Source organism: Lingula anatina, unplaced genomic scaffold (genome assembly GCF_051362555.1).
Source record: "Lingula anatina isolate TDL-2025a unplaced genomic scaffold, LinAna3.0 unanchor82, whole genome shotgun sequence".
In the NCBI taxonomy this organism is placed as follows: Eukaryota; Metazoa; Brachiopoda; class Lingulata; order Lingulida; family Lingulidae; genus Lingula; species Lingula anatina.
The window spans coordinates 754452-770299 of NW_028257603.1; the positions used below are offsets into that span (position 1 = coordinate 754452).

The 15848-nt window shown below is 35.4% G+C and overlaps 2 protein-coding genes across 3 annotated transcripts; both read right to left on the reverse strand.

Annotated features, from left to right (window-relative positions):
• Nucleotides 1–458: 458 nt before the first annotated feature.
• LOC106151634 (uncharacterized) lies at nucleotides 459–5385 on the reverse strand. Of its 2 annotated transcripts, XM_086998348.1 has the most exons (8): nucleotides 5255–5330; nucleotides 3510–3555; nucleotides 2625–2915; nucleotides 2244–2357; nucleotides 1779–1892; nucleotides 1469–1579; nucleotides 1186–1299; nucleotides 459–942 (listed from the first exon to the last, which is right to left on the reverse strand). In XM_086998348.1, the coding sequence occupies exons 2-8, from the start codon at nucleotides 3523–3525 to the stop codon at nucleotides 608–610; spliced, it is 1095 nt and encodes a 364-aa protein (XP_086854474.1). In that variant the 5' UTR covers nucleotides 3526–3555; nucleotides 5255–5330; the 3' UTR covers nucleotides 459–607. The 2 variants fall into 2 exon arrangements, with proteins under 2 accessions (XP_086854474.1, XP_086854475.1); XM_086998349.1 differs by lacking the exon at nucleotides 2625–2915 and having other exon boundaries at nucleotides 5255–5385.
• A 1481-nt stretch (nucleotides 5386–6866) lies between these two features.
• Nucleotides 6867–15518, reverse strand: LOC106164545 (uncharacterized). Its single transcript, XM_013542490.2, has 9 exons — nucleotides 15403–15518; nucleotides 13608–13648; nucleotides 12819–13421; nucleotides 10909–11019; nucleotides 10625–10738; nucleotides 10110–10223; nucleotides 9648–9761; nucleotides 9209–9319; nucleotides 6867–8688 (listed from the first exon to the last, which is right to left on the reverse strand). Exons 2-9 carry the CDS (start codon nucleotides 13621–13623, stop codon nucleotides 8354–8356), a joined length of 1518 nt encoding a protein of 505 aa, XP_013397944.1. The 5' UTR covers nucleotides 13624–13648; nucleotides 15403–15518; the 3' UTR covers nucleotides 6867–8353.
• Between the last annotated feature and the right edge of the window lie 330 nt (nucleotides 15519–15848).

Below are 15848 nucleotides of genomic sequence, written 5' to 3' on the forward strand. Positions count from 1 at the left end.
GAGCCCCGGTGAGACGCCTTAAAAAAGAAGAATTAAAAAACCAATGTGCTGGTCATGTAACTGGTAAAGGGGGGCACCGAAGTCACCGGGGAGAGAGTTGAGAACCCGCCACTGAACCGTGAAGAAGATCTGTGATTTCTTATCTCTCCATTTGACCAGCTCATTGGGTTACTGAAATTAATTTCCTTGTTGAAGATCAATGGCACCGATCCAACGTCTGACCGTTCGGTTATTTTCTTTGCATTTACAACATTATCTTTCCTCCTCTTATGTGAAATCACACTACTAGATGAATCAGATCATTTACTCTCTAATCAAGAGTGTCTTTCATGACTTGACCAATATAGCCTACTATACCAATTTAGCCTACTATACATTCTTGAGTCAATGTACGAAGGATATGGTGGCCATTATAACCTATCGACACTGATATAACATTGTAAGGTAAAGCGCTGGTCTGTAAATCTGTGTTGAATTTTATTTTGTTGGCGTGACAAAATATCAACAAATTACAGAATTTAAAAAATCAACACTTGTTAAATAATAGGGTGTTCATATGGCACTTTTGTCTTCCCGTAGGAGGTTTACTAAGTTCTAAAATGCATAGTCAAAAACAAAGAACGCCAGCATCTTCAGCGTGATTACAGTTTTCAACTGCCCAACCATTGTGACCACATGACCCAATACTGGATTCTGAGCCTGTGCATCCGACATCGTCCAACCATATGGTTCCTTTGCCTTGTCCAAAATATGCACTCTCTACAGCAAGTGCGTTGGAATACAGAAGACTTAAGGACTTGCAGAAAACTCTGGCATCAGTGTTATCCCAGCTGTCATCGCAAACTGTTCCCCAGTCTCCATTATGGTACACTTCTACCCTACCACCGTATTTGCTATTGATATTTATTCCAATAAGACGGTACGGGTGACTGGACACAAAAGCTGGAATGTTCAAACAAAAGATAAAGAGAGAGTGTTTCATTTATGATCCATTCATCTTGCTTTATCTTTTTTCTTTCTTTCTTTCTTTTGTGTAAGTTATATTCTGTCATGATATGTCTGAATTATATTGTTTTATCATGTGGTATTTTACACATTATTCCTTCAGAATTTTATCTCTTTCCAGCTACAGACTAGCGAGCTATATCAAATTATTTCTATGTTTGTCTATTTTAAGCTTTTTACCTGATTCACAATTCCTGCCTGTATATCTGTAAGGACAGCTGCAGGAATACGATAAAGTTTCATTCCTACAAATGGCGCCATTCTGACAGGGTGTGCTGCGACAGTGATCTGCTTCTGTAGCAAATATGGCGAATTTTCTAAGCATGTTCTTGTTAGTTTTCTTTTTATTGAGTTTAACTACGCAGGCAATTCATATAATACATTTTCTTTATATATGGATTTCATGTACAAATTATATTTATCATAATCCAAACATATTTGCTCATATATTTTCAAGTTTCACCTTGGCAGTTTGTCCCGTAGTACCCGGCAGAACACAAACATTGATAAGAATTCATCATGTCAACACACGTCCCACCATTCTGACAAGGATGGCTGGAACATTCACAGATTTCTTAAAAAAAAGAGTATATTAATAAAACATTATTTCATTTTAAAAGCAAAACATCTTATAAATACCGCAGAAAATGTGTACTGACTGTTAATTTTAGAATTTAATGTTAGAGATTTCGAAAATTAAAAAATTCACTTGGTATTTAAGTTTTCTTTGCAATGACCTGTATACCACCCTTTTACTGGCTAAAGTAACATACCAAGCTGACATAATTTGCCAGTAAAACCAGGAAGGCAATCGCAGTCAAAACTGCCATGATTATTTCTACAGGTGGCGCCCCTGGCACATGGGTTGTTCATGCATTCGTTGACGTCTACAAAAGAAGCAAAATATATTTGTACCTTTCTTTTTCCATTGATTTTCTTATTGCAGTTCTTTGTACTTATCCCAGTCGTTATTATAGCAAATATATAATATTCACTTTATTCTGCACAAACAGAATGCGTTACAAAGTTATAGAAAAGAAAGACGCCATTACAAAACATGTAATTTGATAATAAAAAAAATGCTTGATGCGTTCAAAATGGGAACATAATATTTTAATGCGTATGAGAGCTAATTAAATTAGTCTTATATTAACTTGTGATGGACCCAAAGTAATGAAAAAACTTTCATTGGTCTACCAGGTCATTAAAATTACACAAACTTATGGTTTGGTACCTACCGTTGTCACACCATGTCCCTTGGTAACTGGAAGAGCAAGAACATCGGAACGAGGCCACCGAGTTCTCACACTTGGCACCATTTTTGCAAGGGCTGCTTATGCAGTGATTGGTAGCTGGAATCAATAAACATGTATGCCTCCACACTGTATAAGATTTCATGCCTACGTTTCGGGCTGATATCTTATTTTTAGTCATCCTTTTTTTTTCACATTGAGTGGATTGGCACATTTAATGTTTTTTTCACCATATATATATATATATATATATATATATGCAGAGATACCAGTACAATATAATTCTTAGTGTCTTCCTTCGTTTAATTACTATTTGACCCACTGTTTGCTGAAACCAAACCTAAAAATCATGGGTGAGTTGCTCACTTTTTTCCTTTTGGGTATGCACAAGCAACCATACAACAGTAGCAACCAGTGCAGCGCATATGATTCCCACTAACACCAATGCTATTTGTAACCGTCTATTGACTTTTGTCTTTGGTGGCTGTGTTATTCTGATATTGGGATCATTGTCATTGTTGGTTGGACGCGGCATTCTAAAACTCTCGTAAACACTTGGTGTCTCCTCTGGAGCAAGATCAACCTCCGACGACGTTTCATATGTTGCGTTAATATAAGCGGCGCTTTGGCTTTGAGGGGTGGTAAATAACCCGATTCCTAGAAATGATTTAAGCATAATCCCATTACTGAACTAGTGACACACGCTTTAACACGCTAAAGGAGTAGATTTTTCATCCATCATCAGCTAATATTAAAATGGTTTTCCTCCAACAGTTCGATGTCTATCAAGAACATCTTAATCGGGGAAATAGCCTCTGTCCCCCTCCCCTTACTGCCCTAAAAGGCAGGTATGGGCCAGTGGGGATGGCTTCATTATTTTCAACATTAGCCGTTGAGTGCCTATAACATAACACCCTATAACATAACACAGCTGATGAAAATATTCTAGTTGTGACGGAACATAGAGTGTTTTTATTATTCCACATGAAAGCAATGCATACACTTTACAGTGAAGAATCTTTATGCTTAGTGGTGCTCTGCAATCATCTTAAAGTCCGTTTCAAATTGAATTTAAGTTGTTAAAGTGGGAAGCCAATAATTTATTTTCAAAGAGTATATAAAACATGTGTTGCTTACAACACCACATTTTTGCATATATACTCCATCAACATAATTTTATAGCTTCAATCTCATTTTTTTTTTAAATCAACTCCACTTCAAGATATGAAGCGTACGTTCTTGGATGCATACCTGATCTGTCTGCCATGTTAAAATTCTTCGAAGTTGAAGAGCTGTGCTGAAATAATAAAATGATGTGGAGTCACATCTGGCAAAATCGCTCCATTTTTGAAACGAAGAAAAATTTAAATGAGCATTTTACATCTACAACACAATTCACATTATTTTTTCTAAATCACTAAAGTGGTTTAAAAAACATTTTATCATAGGTTTATGTTTCCCTGCGTTAGCTCTTTATTCCACATGTTGGGAATCTCTACCATTAATTCTATCCTTATTATTATTGTGAAATCGTTTTCTGAATTTTTGGAAAAAAAAAGAATTGACCCAAGAATACAACATTGTCTTTATTTCTTTGGAGCCATTAATAATAATAATAATAATAATAATAATAATAATAATTTATTGTCTAAAATCTATATAAAATACTCAGTAGACTTTACAGGGGTAAATCGAACATCTCTAACAAGGTATAACTCTTGTTGCAGAGAATTGATCCAGGTAGTTTCTAATAGCATCAATGTTTCTGCTGTTAAAAACACATGATTGAGTGATATTTAATACTTGTCTTTAGATCCACGCAGAGAGTAACGTAGACACCAAGGTTTTGGTTTTAGGTTCACGACACTGGTGCCTACTGGTAATTCAAGTTGTAGATTGTATGTAAAAAAAATATGTGCGTGATTAAAAAAAACACAGATGAATCAGCGCGGAGTTTACTGTTAAGCAGTGGTGCTAAATTTGATGTGAATATGATTCCTGTTGTTCTAGTGGAAAGCTAGATTACGTGTAAAAGAATCAATCATCTGTTATTTCTCAATACTGTCTCAATATTATGAACTTTGAATTAAAAAACATCATAAAAAGAATCATTAACGCTCCTTCATACTTTATATTGCTGACCCGTAAGTAAACTCGTTGTCTAATATCCCTGCACCAGACTAGAAAGCAAACTTTCTTATCGGTTTTGTCATTTTCACGAGGTCAAAAACTGCATGCTGCAAAAACATGTTTGCGAAACACGTTGTTTCAACTCTTATCTCAATTATTTATCCTGAGTTCTAGGTCGTTCTTGACTAAATACCTTCGTTGGTATAGTTGTAAGTATCAAACTACTAATATAAGAATTCATTCAACCAATTATAAAATTCAGAATCATTTGTCTTTGGAGCAAAGTTTGATGAATTTTTTAATTAAACAAATAAAGAATAAGGTTTTAAATGTTTAATCGCGTCACTGCACTCCGGTGAAAACTGTTTGAAAAGCGTTTACTTCCTTTGAAATGTCAGAGTCTGATGTTGCTAGGTAAAAAGGTAAGAAGTCTCCCATGATGCTATCAGTTATTTTCTCCATAAGCATATCACTTACTTTAAGAGTCTACATTAAAACATGTAGATACATTCACAAAGTTCACTAATCCTATGATATCGCTTCATAATAATTTGATATAAAGATTCTCAACTTTAGTTTTTTATAAGTAAAACATCACTTGTGAACCAATTAATGTTATATTTCAGGATGAAGATTGTCTTTTTCTAAAAGGTTTAAAAATGAATTGACTATATCGCTAAAATCACTGTGATGAAAACAACCTTTTTATCCACACTCACGAACATTCATTTTAGATATCCCCGTCAAAATTTAAAAACTTTAAAATTTGGAGCACAATAGCTGCACAATTGTGAAGTAAGATTACTTATCTATGGAAGTATATAAATGAATATTTCAAATCTGGAAGACATAATTATTGCCCTTACCAGTGCGTTTGCAAAGAGGTGTTTTCAAACGGCTTTCTTTCTAATGTGACACTGCGCATGTTTGTTGATAACAACGCGTTCGCTCCCACGCAGAACCTAAGCAGTATTACTTCCTGGGTCACAGACGAGCACAGGACGTGACGAGAAAAATATACGACGTTGCAAAAAGTTTGCAACTAAGAGCGACTGCTTGTTTTCTAGAAAGGTATTTACTCCAAAATTGGAGCTACGAACATGTAGAAATCAGTCCCTGCTAGTACACCAGCAGCTTTCCAGGTGTAGATCAGTTTTCTTTGATAGAAAGAAAAAAATCCCAACATATTTTGGTAGTTGAGGCGCCTCGGTGTACAACTAAAGCAATGCATATAACGCCGTGTGACGGGACTTAATAGTTCATTTCTGTGTGGGACGGTCCGCCTTCGCACCTATTTATTATCAAAAATTTTAGCATTTTCCTCTCAATCACCCAGGTATTATATATTTCTCCTCGCGAAAAATATGTATCATAAATTCATTAAGATTACAGTAACAGTTACTTTTTGGTTTCATTATGTTGAATTTTAAAAGAGAAAAGGATGTGGAATATAATAACATTATAATAAAGATCATAATAGTACATATTATATTTTATAAATAACACATCATCATTTAAATTTAAAGTTATATGCAGTTTACAAATCTTAAAATACAATAATATGTCATTGTTTAATTACCTACATTGTACACCAGATAACTTTGTTTGTAACGAATTCTTATAGAAAATTCTTTGCATTAAATTTTTAAATGCTATTTTAAACTGTTTTTAAAACTAATAATCAGTCTACAAGCTTTAATTGGATTAATTTATCATATCTCATTCCAGGAAATGACAGGCTAACTGATTGGATTTGGAGGAGCCCGAGTGAGACGCCTTAAAGACGAAAGGAGCCCAAAAACGATGGGCTGGTCACATGACTGACCAGACGATCAGGCACCTGCTGGAGTTTGGGTGGCTAGGAAGGGGAGTTAAAGAAGTCATCTGTGAAGATAATAGAACCCGTCACTAAACTGTAAATGAGGAATGAGACTTACAAAAAAATCGACAATAACATACCACGCTTTATGTTAGAGGAAAGCAATTGTTTGTAAACCTGAAGTAAAATTACCCTTTGCTTGAGTTAATTTCAACAAAATATTTAAACCAACTGTTATTCATCTGAATGCAATATAAAACAATGCTTTTGTTGTCCGTCCATTGAAGGTTTATTCAGCTGAAGTAGGTAACATATTTTTAAACAGTTAATTTTATTACGTATCATCAATAACAAAGAACACCAGAATCTTCACCGTGATGATGACAGTTTCCACGTCCCCACCCTCTGAGCCTTTAACCCTCAAGAGACCAAGTTATTTTACTGACGGAAATGCCTAAGTGGGGTCATCTATGACCCCATTGTGTTCTATACAGGGATCCTTATTATAAAAGGCTGTTGAGGGTTTATCACACCTATACTACTCCCAGGATTTAAGACAAGTATTTTATAATGATCTAATGTAAAAAAATATTTGGTAATAATACTTTTATTGCATGAAATAACCAAGCACAGATTTTAAGAACAACATTACACCGGTATTTAGACAGTCCTTGTCAATTTCCACTTGCAGAAACATTTCTCTTTTTATTTGCCACACTAAATGAAAAAAGTACATTACAAAATTGCTTTGAGTAAAAATATTTTGACTTATGTTGAGATAGCATCCTGCTGACTTCAATAAGAATAATTAGCTGATTTGCTGAGTAGGGAATACCCTAATGCCATGGTAAGGAAGTCATACTACTCAGAACACATTCAATCAACCTACATGTATGTTACTACCACATCTGTGTATATAACAAAATCCACACAAACACTTTGTTAATATATGTATAAAATGATATCGACAGAATTCTTTTGATTTCCGAAATACCCGAAAATTGTAACCGTCAAAACGAGAGACCCAGTTATGAGAACAAGTTCCAACAAAGCTACTGAAATTAGATTCAGCGATGCACTATTAGGTACACTTCAAGCACAATCTTTACAAACCACTTATTTGTGCCTATGTTATGGGCACACTGGCTGGTTGCATGAAGTACATGCATGTGGCATTTTCCTGTCAGTGTTGCATGGGCAAAACATTTGAATTAAATTTGAAAACTAATATTTAAAAACCCATGCTTCTCTTTGGGGTCATAAATGACCCCACAAGAGTTTGTGCTGTATACGCCACACTAATTGGTTGATCCCTACAAAAAACTGTGAAAGTGTGTAGGATTAGTAGACTGACAAACTCATGCAACGAAAGAAAATTCGAATAAAAAATAAAGAGATGGCACATTAAATCATATGGCTGGGGTCGTAAATGACCCCACTCGGTCCCTTGAGGGTTAAGACTCAATATTGGGTTCTGATCACGTGCAGTTGACAGCCGTATGGTTCCACCACCTTATCCGAAATAGGCTTCTGTACAGCAAATTCCCTTAATAACTGAAGTATATTCTTAGCAAAATCGTAGTTACTGAAAATATATTTAAATAGAAAGAAACTTCATTAAGATTAATGATAATAAAAATAATTAAATGTCAAATGTTATTTATAGCACTCCATTTCATAGATTTCAATGCTACTGACGGATATGTCTGTTTACTATACTATACTATACTATACTATACTATACTATACTATACCAAAAGCATGTATTCTAACTCTAACCTTGACTTATAACAACTGAATAGATTTCAATGCTACTGACAGTTATGTCTGTTTAATCTATTACTCTATACTATACTGTTCTATACTATACTGTACCGTACTATACTGTACTGTACTGTACCGTGCCGTGCCGTGCCGTGCCGTGCCGTGCCGTACTATACTAAAAGCATGTATTCTAACCATAACCTTGGCTTAAAACAACTGAATAATGCAAGAGTAATGTACTGATTTTTAAACCTGACAAACGCTACTCATTTTACATAACCGAATATCAACAAATCATTGCTATTCATTTGTCTCTCCCTGTATTAGTTCACTATGCGGAAAAAGGTGGCACATTTTCAACAGCATGTTCTAAGATGTATCTTCAATAACAAATAACTCCAGCATCTTCATCGTGACCACAGTTATGAATCCCCCAACCTCTGTGAGTACATGATGCAATGTTGGGTTCCCACCCTGTGCAGTCAATATCGTCCAACCATATAGTTCCATTACCTTGCCCGAAATACGCACTCTGTATACTAAATGCTCTGGAATAGGGAAGACCCAAGGACCTGCAGAAAACTTGAGCATCATTATTATCCCAGCTGTCGTCGCAAACTGTTCCCCAACTTCCATTATGATACACTTCAACTCTGCCACTGTATTTTCCAGTGGTAATTGATCCAACAAGACGATACAGGGGTCGGTACAGCAAATCTGAAATGTTCAATGAAAACCTGTTCAAAGAGCAAGCGTTTCAGTTATGGTCAGCATGTTTACATTTAGAATTCACCCACATTTTATTGTATTTACTTCGACACTTATTCTCATTTTACCTACTGTCTTGCAAAACTGATTATATCAACATTTTTCATGACACGGCTTTAACCTGATTAACTATCCCTGTTGGTATATCTAGAATGACAGGTGCAAGAATAGGTGTTAACATAACTACTGCACGTGGCACCTTTTGTAGCATGTTTATATTTAGTATTATTGTCAGCAGTAAGACATGATATGATTTTAGCAACATTCAGTGAGATGAAATGGATTATGTTTATGTCTCTGTAAATAACGCCCTAGCTTTATTCTGTAATTTACTGTTTTGTCACCAGACCTCTGTATGACACATATAATTCGTTCTTGTAAGAACGAACCAGAACATGTTCTCTAGGTCACAATCAGAAACATTATTTTGCATATTATTTGTCATCTTATATTTATTATCTTTTCTCACCTTGGCAGTTTGTCCCGTAGTACCCGGCAGAACACAAACATTGATAAGAATTCACCATGTCAACACACGTCCCACCATTCTGACAAGGACGACTGGAACATTCACTGATTTCTATAATAAGAAACATGAATAGATGTCAACTGAAAAAAGAGCAGAGTCATCATTCACCGACTTCTAAATTGGTAATATATTCGGTAAATTAATGCCAGGAATTATTCAATCGTAAAAGAAGCAACACGCCATCCAGGTGTCTGATATCAAATTTCTATTTTAAAATAAAACTATGCAAAATCTGTTTTCCCGTAATGGCATTTAAAAAGGTCGATAATTCAAAACAAAATCACTTGATAATGATGTAATGTATGTTCTAACTAACTTACAGGGGATAATTCTACGTGGTTTTGTTAAAATTCTGCATAATTTTTAACTGATATCCTACCTAGCTGGCAGTATGTTCCTGTAAAACCACCTGGACAACTGCAGTGAAATCCGCCATAACTGTTTCGACAGGTGGCGCCACTGACACACGGGTTATTCAAACATTCATTTATATCTGAAAAGAAACAAAATATGGACCAAAGACTTAATTTTAAAGTTCAATTAAGTTAAGCGTTTTTTTTTTCACCTTAAACATGTAATTGTGAAACTGTTTTTACGTCATTCATGTGCTGCTTGATAAATGTGCCTTTTCTGTTGAACGCATTTACAAGATTAGAGTTTTTTATGATTTTGAAAGAAAGTCAACGAGAATAAATGGTGTGATCCAGAGTGCAAATAACGTTTATGAAAACTTGTGTTAACTGTGACATCGAATGTCGCATATTTTTCTTCAGATGAGTTCAACCGGATATAGTGAAAATTGTAATGCCACAAGCAACAATGTGTTTGCATGTAGACTTACCGTCTTCGCACCTTGGCCCTTGGAAACCGGAAGTACAAGAACACACAAACGAAGCTGCCAGGTTTACACACGAGGCACCATTTTTACAGGGTAGGCTAAGACAATGGTTGGTCACTTTGGTAAAGTATGGATAAATATGATTAGATTTCATAACAGAAATATCTTGCTAACAATGCAGTTACACCTATAATATTGGGGCTTAATATGTGTGAGTTATGGAATGCGTGAGAAAATGATATATAACTTCTTGACAGTTATGTGTCGGTTTTCTCTACTTTTCGCTGAATCATTCTAAAATACAGTTTAACATAATGAACGTTTCATGTAACAATTTAACCATTTTTCAAAAATTTCCCAATTTACAACTATCCTTAAATTATTATTTTACTTGAACCTGTCCTAGACTAAACGCATGGCCGTTTTTGTGCTAGAACATCGCAAGAATACAAAATGTTTTCCAATAGATTGATTACTTGTTAATTGGGTTTAACCACAGCCACAGGTGTAGTTCTTACTTGTTTCACAATTTCTACCCGAATATCCAGAAGGACAACTGCACAAATACGTCTCAGATTGATTCCTGCAGACTGCACCATTTTGGCAAGGCTGGCTGCGACAGGGATCTCTAGCTGTAACACAAGTCTCAGGTGCTAATGGTGGTTCTTTTCCACAAAAAAACAATGGAAAAAACTGCTTGCAAATACTAAAATCAAGGAATGTGCGTTGGCAAACACACACACACTGTTTTTTTCAATATGATATTTGTTATAAACGCACAGAGAGAACGTTTAATACATACCTTGACAGTTTGTCCCATAGTACCCGGCAGAACACAAACATCGATAGGAATTCACCATGTCAACACACGTCCCACCATGCAGACAGGGACGGTTGGAACATTCACGGACTTCTGCAATTGTATAATAAATGATTCAGTAAAATGCATAAAAATGCAAAACATGTTTTGTCCGCTGCCTTGAGAACCCTCAACAATCATATTTATATCCGACAAAGCTTATATTCCCAATTCAGACCTCAAAATGGATCAAAACCTATAAAAAAATAAAGTTTTTTTAGAGTGTACCGTGCCTACACCTGTAGTGCGCATGCTCATCAATTAAACTCGAGGTGAAGAAAGCATGGCGGCTGGGGGCGATCGCAGGAAAAAAGCTCTTCTGTTCTATTATCTTTCAAAACAGAGACGAAAAAGAAATGAATTGGCCCGTAGAGCAGCAATGAATCGGCTATCTACGGAGATAATGTCACCAGAGATATTCACGGAAATATTCACGGAGATAGGCCTACCCAGCTGATCAGCTGACCCAAGACCAAGGAGCATGCGCACTTAATATTTCTCAGGTGGCTTCCGCATGGCGAACGGAGCCGAGATTTAATGACTGTTCCCCGCAGGGACGACGTGTGGGGAGGCGTGTGAGAGGCGGAGAGACAATTAAAAGATTAGGCGGGTTTTCTTTTATGTACGTCCGCCATATTTAGTTCCAGGATTTGTAAAGCCTGGCTCGATCAACTCGTTGTGAATGCGATCTTATCCCAGGGAAATCTCGTGAAGAGTACCTTTAATAGGAAAAAGAAGCAGAAATAACTTAACTAATAAAACAAAATGTATCAAAATAAACAAATTACAATAAATGCAGCGAAATGTGAAGTGGGAATGGAATGATAAAGGAGGAATGATAAGAAACCAAAAAGTTGAATACCAAATGAAACCTAAAAAAGAAAAACAGAAATAAACTCACGCCTACCTGAAAATATAGAAGAAGTGTGTCATTTCAAGACAACAAAGTGGACAAGAAAGAACACGTCTTTCCTATGGCGCGACTTGCGAACGACTGATCTCTTTCCCTCGCGCGAAAGAGACTTTGGACAAAGAAAAACACACACAAAAGAATACGAAAATACACGAATGAAGACGAACGAATACGCACACAAGGAGAACACAATGAGAGCACAAGGAGAGCGAAACTAAAGTATTTCTCCGGTCGAAAGTACACCAAGAAAGGACACATAGTTCTCGCACGTGATACCATTTCAACAAAGTTTCCTAAACCAATGGTTGGTCAGTGTCATACATATCTACGGTCAAGCACCTTAATACTCTGCCATGCCAAAGCTTTGGAGTAATATATGGTAATTAGTAATCGATAAAAATTTGGACATGTACATGATTGACAGAACTCTTTATATATATATATATATATATATATATATATATATATATATATATATATATATATTTATGAGTGCATGAATTGAGAGGAGTCGCCGAGGCTAGTTTGCTGTCAAAATTTGTTATCATACACAACACAACAGAATCAAATAGATGTAGGTTGAAAATGTCATTTTATTGACATTTGCACTTTGATTAATGTTCAAAGTACGAATGAAAAATACTGAGAGTTAGATATAAATCTATGAACGACAATCATGCATGTTATATAATTTTCAAGCTTAAAGATATAATTTACATTTCAGCAAAGATGGAGGGAAAAAGGGATATATATATATATATATATATATATATATATATATATATATATATATATATATATATATATATCAAATTCATAAAAATTTTTTTAATTTTTTGTCTATATTTTCTATTTTCTATTTGTCTTCCGTCGTTTATTTTCTAATTAAACCTATTGTTTACAGAATTAAAACTTTTAAAATTATGGCTGAGTTGCTCACTTTTTTCCTCTTGGGTATGCACAAGTGACCATACAACAGTAGCAACCAGTGCAGCGCATATGATTCCCACTAACACCAGTGCTATTTGTAACCGTCTATTGACTTTTGTCTTTGGTGGCTGTGTAATCCTTGGATTGGGGTCAGTGACATTGTTGGTAGGACCACAAATTCTAATACTCTCGTAAACACTTGACGTCTCCTCTGGAGCAAAATTCACATCTGATGACGTTTGATTTCTATTAACTTTTGTCTTTGGTGGCTGTGTAATCTTTGGATTGGGGTCAGTGACATTGTCGGTAGGACCACAAATCCTCATACTTTTGTAAACATTTGGCGTCTCCTCTGGAGCAAAATTTACATCCGATGACATTTCATATGTTGCGTTTACATACCCGGCGCTTTGGTTTCTATTAACATTAGTCTTTGATGGCTGTGTAGTCCTTGGCTTGGGGTCAGTGACATTGTCGGTAGGACTTAAAATCATCATATCCTCGTAGACAATTGGCGTCTCCTCTGGAGCAAAATTCGCATCTGATGACGTTTCATATGTTGCGATTACATACGCGGCGTTTTGGTTTCGAGGAGTAGTTAATAACTTGATACCTAAAAGCAGAAGTGAGAAACCAAAACATTTATTTTAAAATATTATGTTGAACACTGGGCAAGCATTTCTGCACGTACTCTCCCATTACATATTTATTTCTTTGGCTTAAATTTAAGACAGGTTTATAAAATGAACTCTTATTTGTACAAAATGATTAAATTAAACATTCATCCCTGGATTCATACCTCTTGTGTCTGCCATGATTACTTTCTTCGAAATTCAAGATCTGTGGAATAGTAAAATGTTATATTGCCACATGTGGAAATTTTTAAGCATATTGCAAACGAAGAAAATGTAAATTTGCATTTTGCAATTACGACGCTTTTTACCTTTTTGTAAATAACTGAACGGTTTGAAAAACATCTTTAGCATAGGTCCACATTTATTCTCTTTCAGCTGATTCTGAAAATTAGGATGGGCCCCAAAATACTACATTGCATTTATTAAATTTGGGTCCTGAGAGGAATTTCATTTTATTTTGATTCCAATTAATCGTCGTTGCTAAACGCATGGCGTTTAAAGCAAAATGCAGCGGATTTCGGCTGGACAAGGGCGTTAAACGAGATAAATAGCGTTTTACTGGATTGAACGTCGCTGAGTTAACCGTTTAGCACAAGTGTAACGAAACTGATGGCCCGTGTTACAGAAACCCATTTAGTTATTATGGTTAGGGTTAGTCTCCATTTAGTTATTATGGTTAGAGTGAGCCTGACCTAAGTGGGTCAAAATCCTGTACAAGTGAATGGAAAGCGGACTCTTTACCATGAGACTCTGACATGTTACATCGGCGTTTAATTTGATGTGAACTTACTCTCTATTGTGCTTGTTGGAACTACATGTAGATGACGTCAAAATAAATAACCCACCTGTTATTGCATAAGACTGTCCTAATAACAGGACTCCTAATGAGACTAGTACAAATCACCTCAATTATTTTTTTAAATATTAATAAAAATATCAAAATATTTATTGAAACTGGAACTGTAACAACTGAGAGATCGCTTACGCCCGCATCCTGCCCACCTCAGTCTGAAACACGTTATCGGGAACCAACACAGATCTCTTTGGTTCCTCAACACGTTTCAGTGGCGTACATGTACAAACGTTGGCTGTTAAATGTGCCGTGGTTGCATAAACAATGTTTTTCTATGGTTGCAAACGGCGTTGAGTCTGTAGTAGTGACAATGCCCACAATTTATTCTCTGAGCGATCGCAAGTCCGGTGTTATAGGAGTTTAATATTAAAAACAGCAGGGAATATTACGATAAGCGACCCCCCGGGCTTTCTGTAACTGATATGATGGTAAATATGGTATCTATGGTGGTAAATATGATATCTATAACCTCTATACATTATCGATAAGACCTTACCGAAATGTAGACTTTCTTATCGATTTTGTCACTTCCACTAGACCAAAGAATATTGCAAAAAAATTGTTGTTCGTATTAAACATCTTTTCACTCCTTATTTTTATTAATTTATTTATTTTATTTTATTTATTTATTTATTTATTTATTTATTTATTTATTTATTTATTATTATTATTACTTTTTTTATTTTGCTGAATGTCTCCGTTGTAAAGTATCAATAATAAAACTACAAACAGAACCTACGCCGAACTTAAGATCAGGTACGCGTTCATTACACTTTGTCAGTTCACACTGTCATTTATTTATTATCATTTGATGCAATTATACATGTACTTTTTGATGAGTAAAACAAGACAAGTTACCAAAAGATCCTAATGTTTCAGGTTGAAAACCGCCTGATTCTAAAACGTTTAACAAAGAAAAGACACCATCGCTGAAGTCACTATGATAAGCACAACCATTTCATCTACACTCACGAACATTTAATTCCCTTCAACATTTTTACTTTTAAATGTGGAGCACCATAGTTGCACAACTGTGAGATGAGATAACTCATCTATAGAAGTATGTAAAATATTCAAAACCTAGAATACATAATTATTATACTTACTAGTGCGTTTGCAAAATTGTGTTTTCGAACAGCCTTTATACTAATGTGACTCTGCGCACGTATGTTAACAGCAACGCGTCAGCTCCAACGCTGAAACTAAGCAATACTACTTCCTGGTTCAGAAACAAGTTCAACACGTGACGGGGAAAATATACGTCACTGCAAAACGTTTGCATCTAAAAGTGGTTGCTTTTTTATTATTATTTATTTGAGCTTCATTCATATAGACGGGGTTATACATTTACTCCTTTGAAGGCAGGTCCTGATTTTTTTTTCTTTTTCCATTTGTCTAGACAAAAAGTACACCCCACAAATAAAATGTGCACTGTGTTATTTCATAGCTTTACTTTTTTCGTCATAAAATACGAACCAGATACTAAATCCCAATATTCCTAAGTTAAAACGTCCATAGTCACTTGACGATTGCAATAAATTTCTAGTTTAAG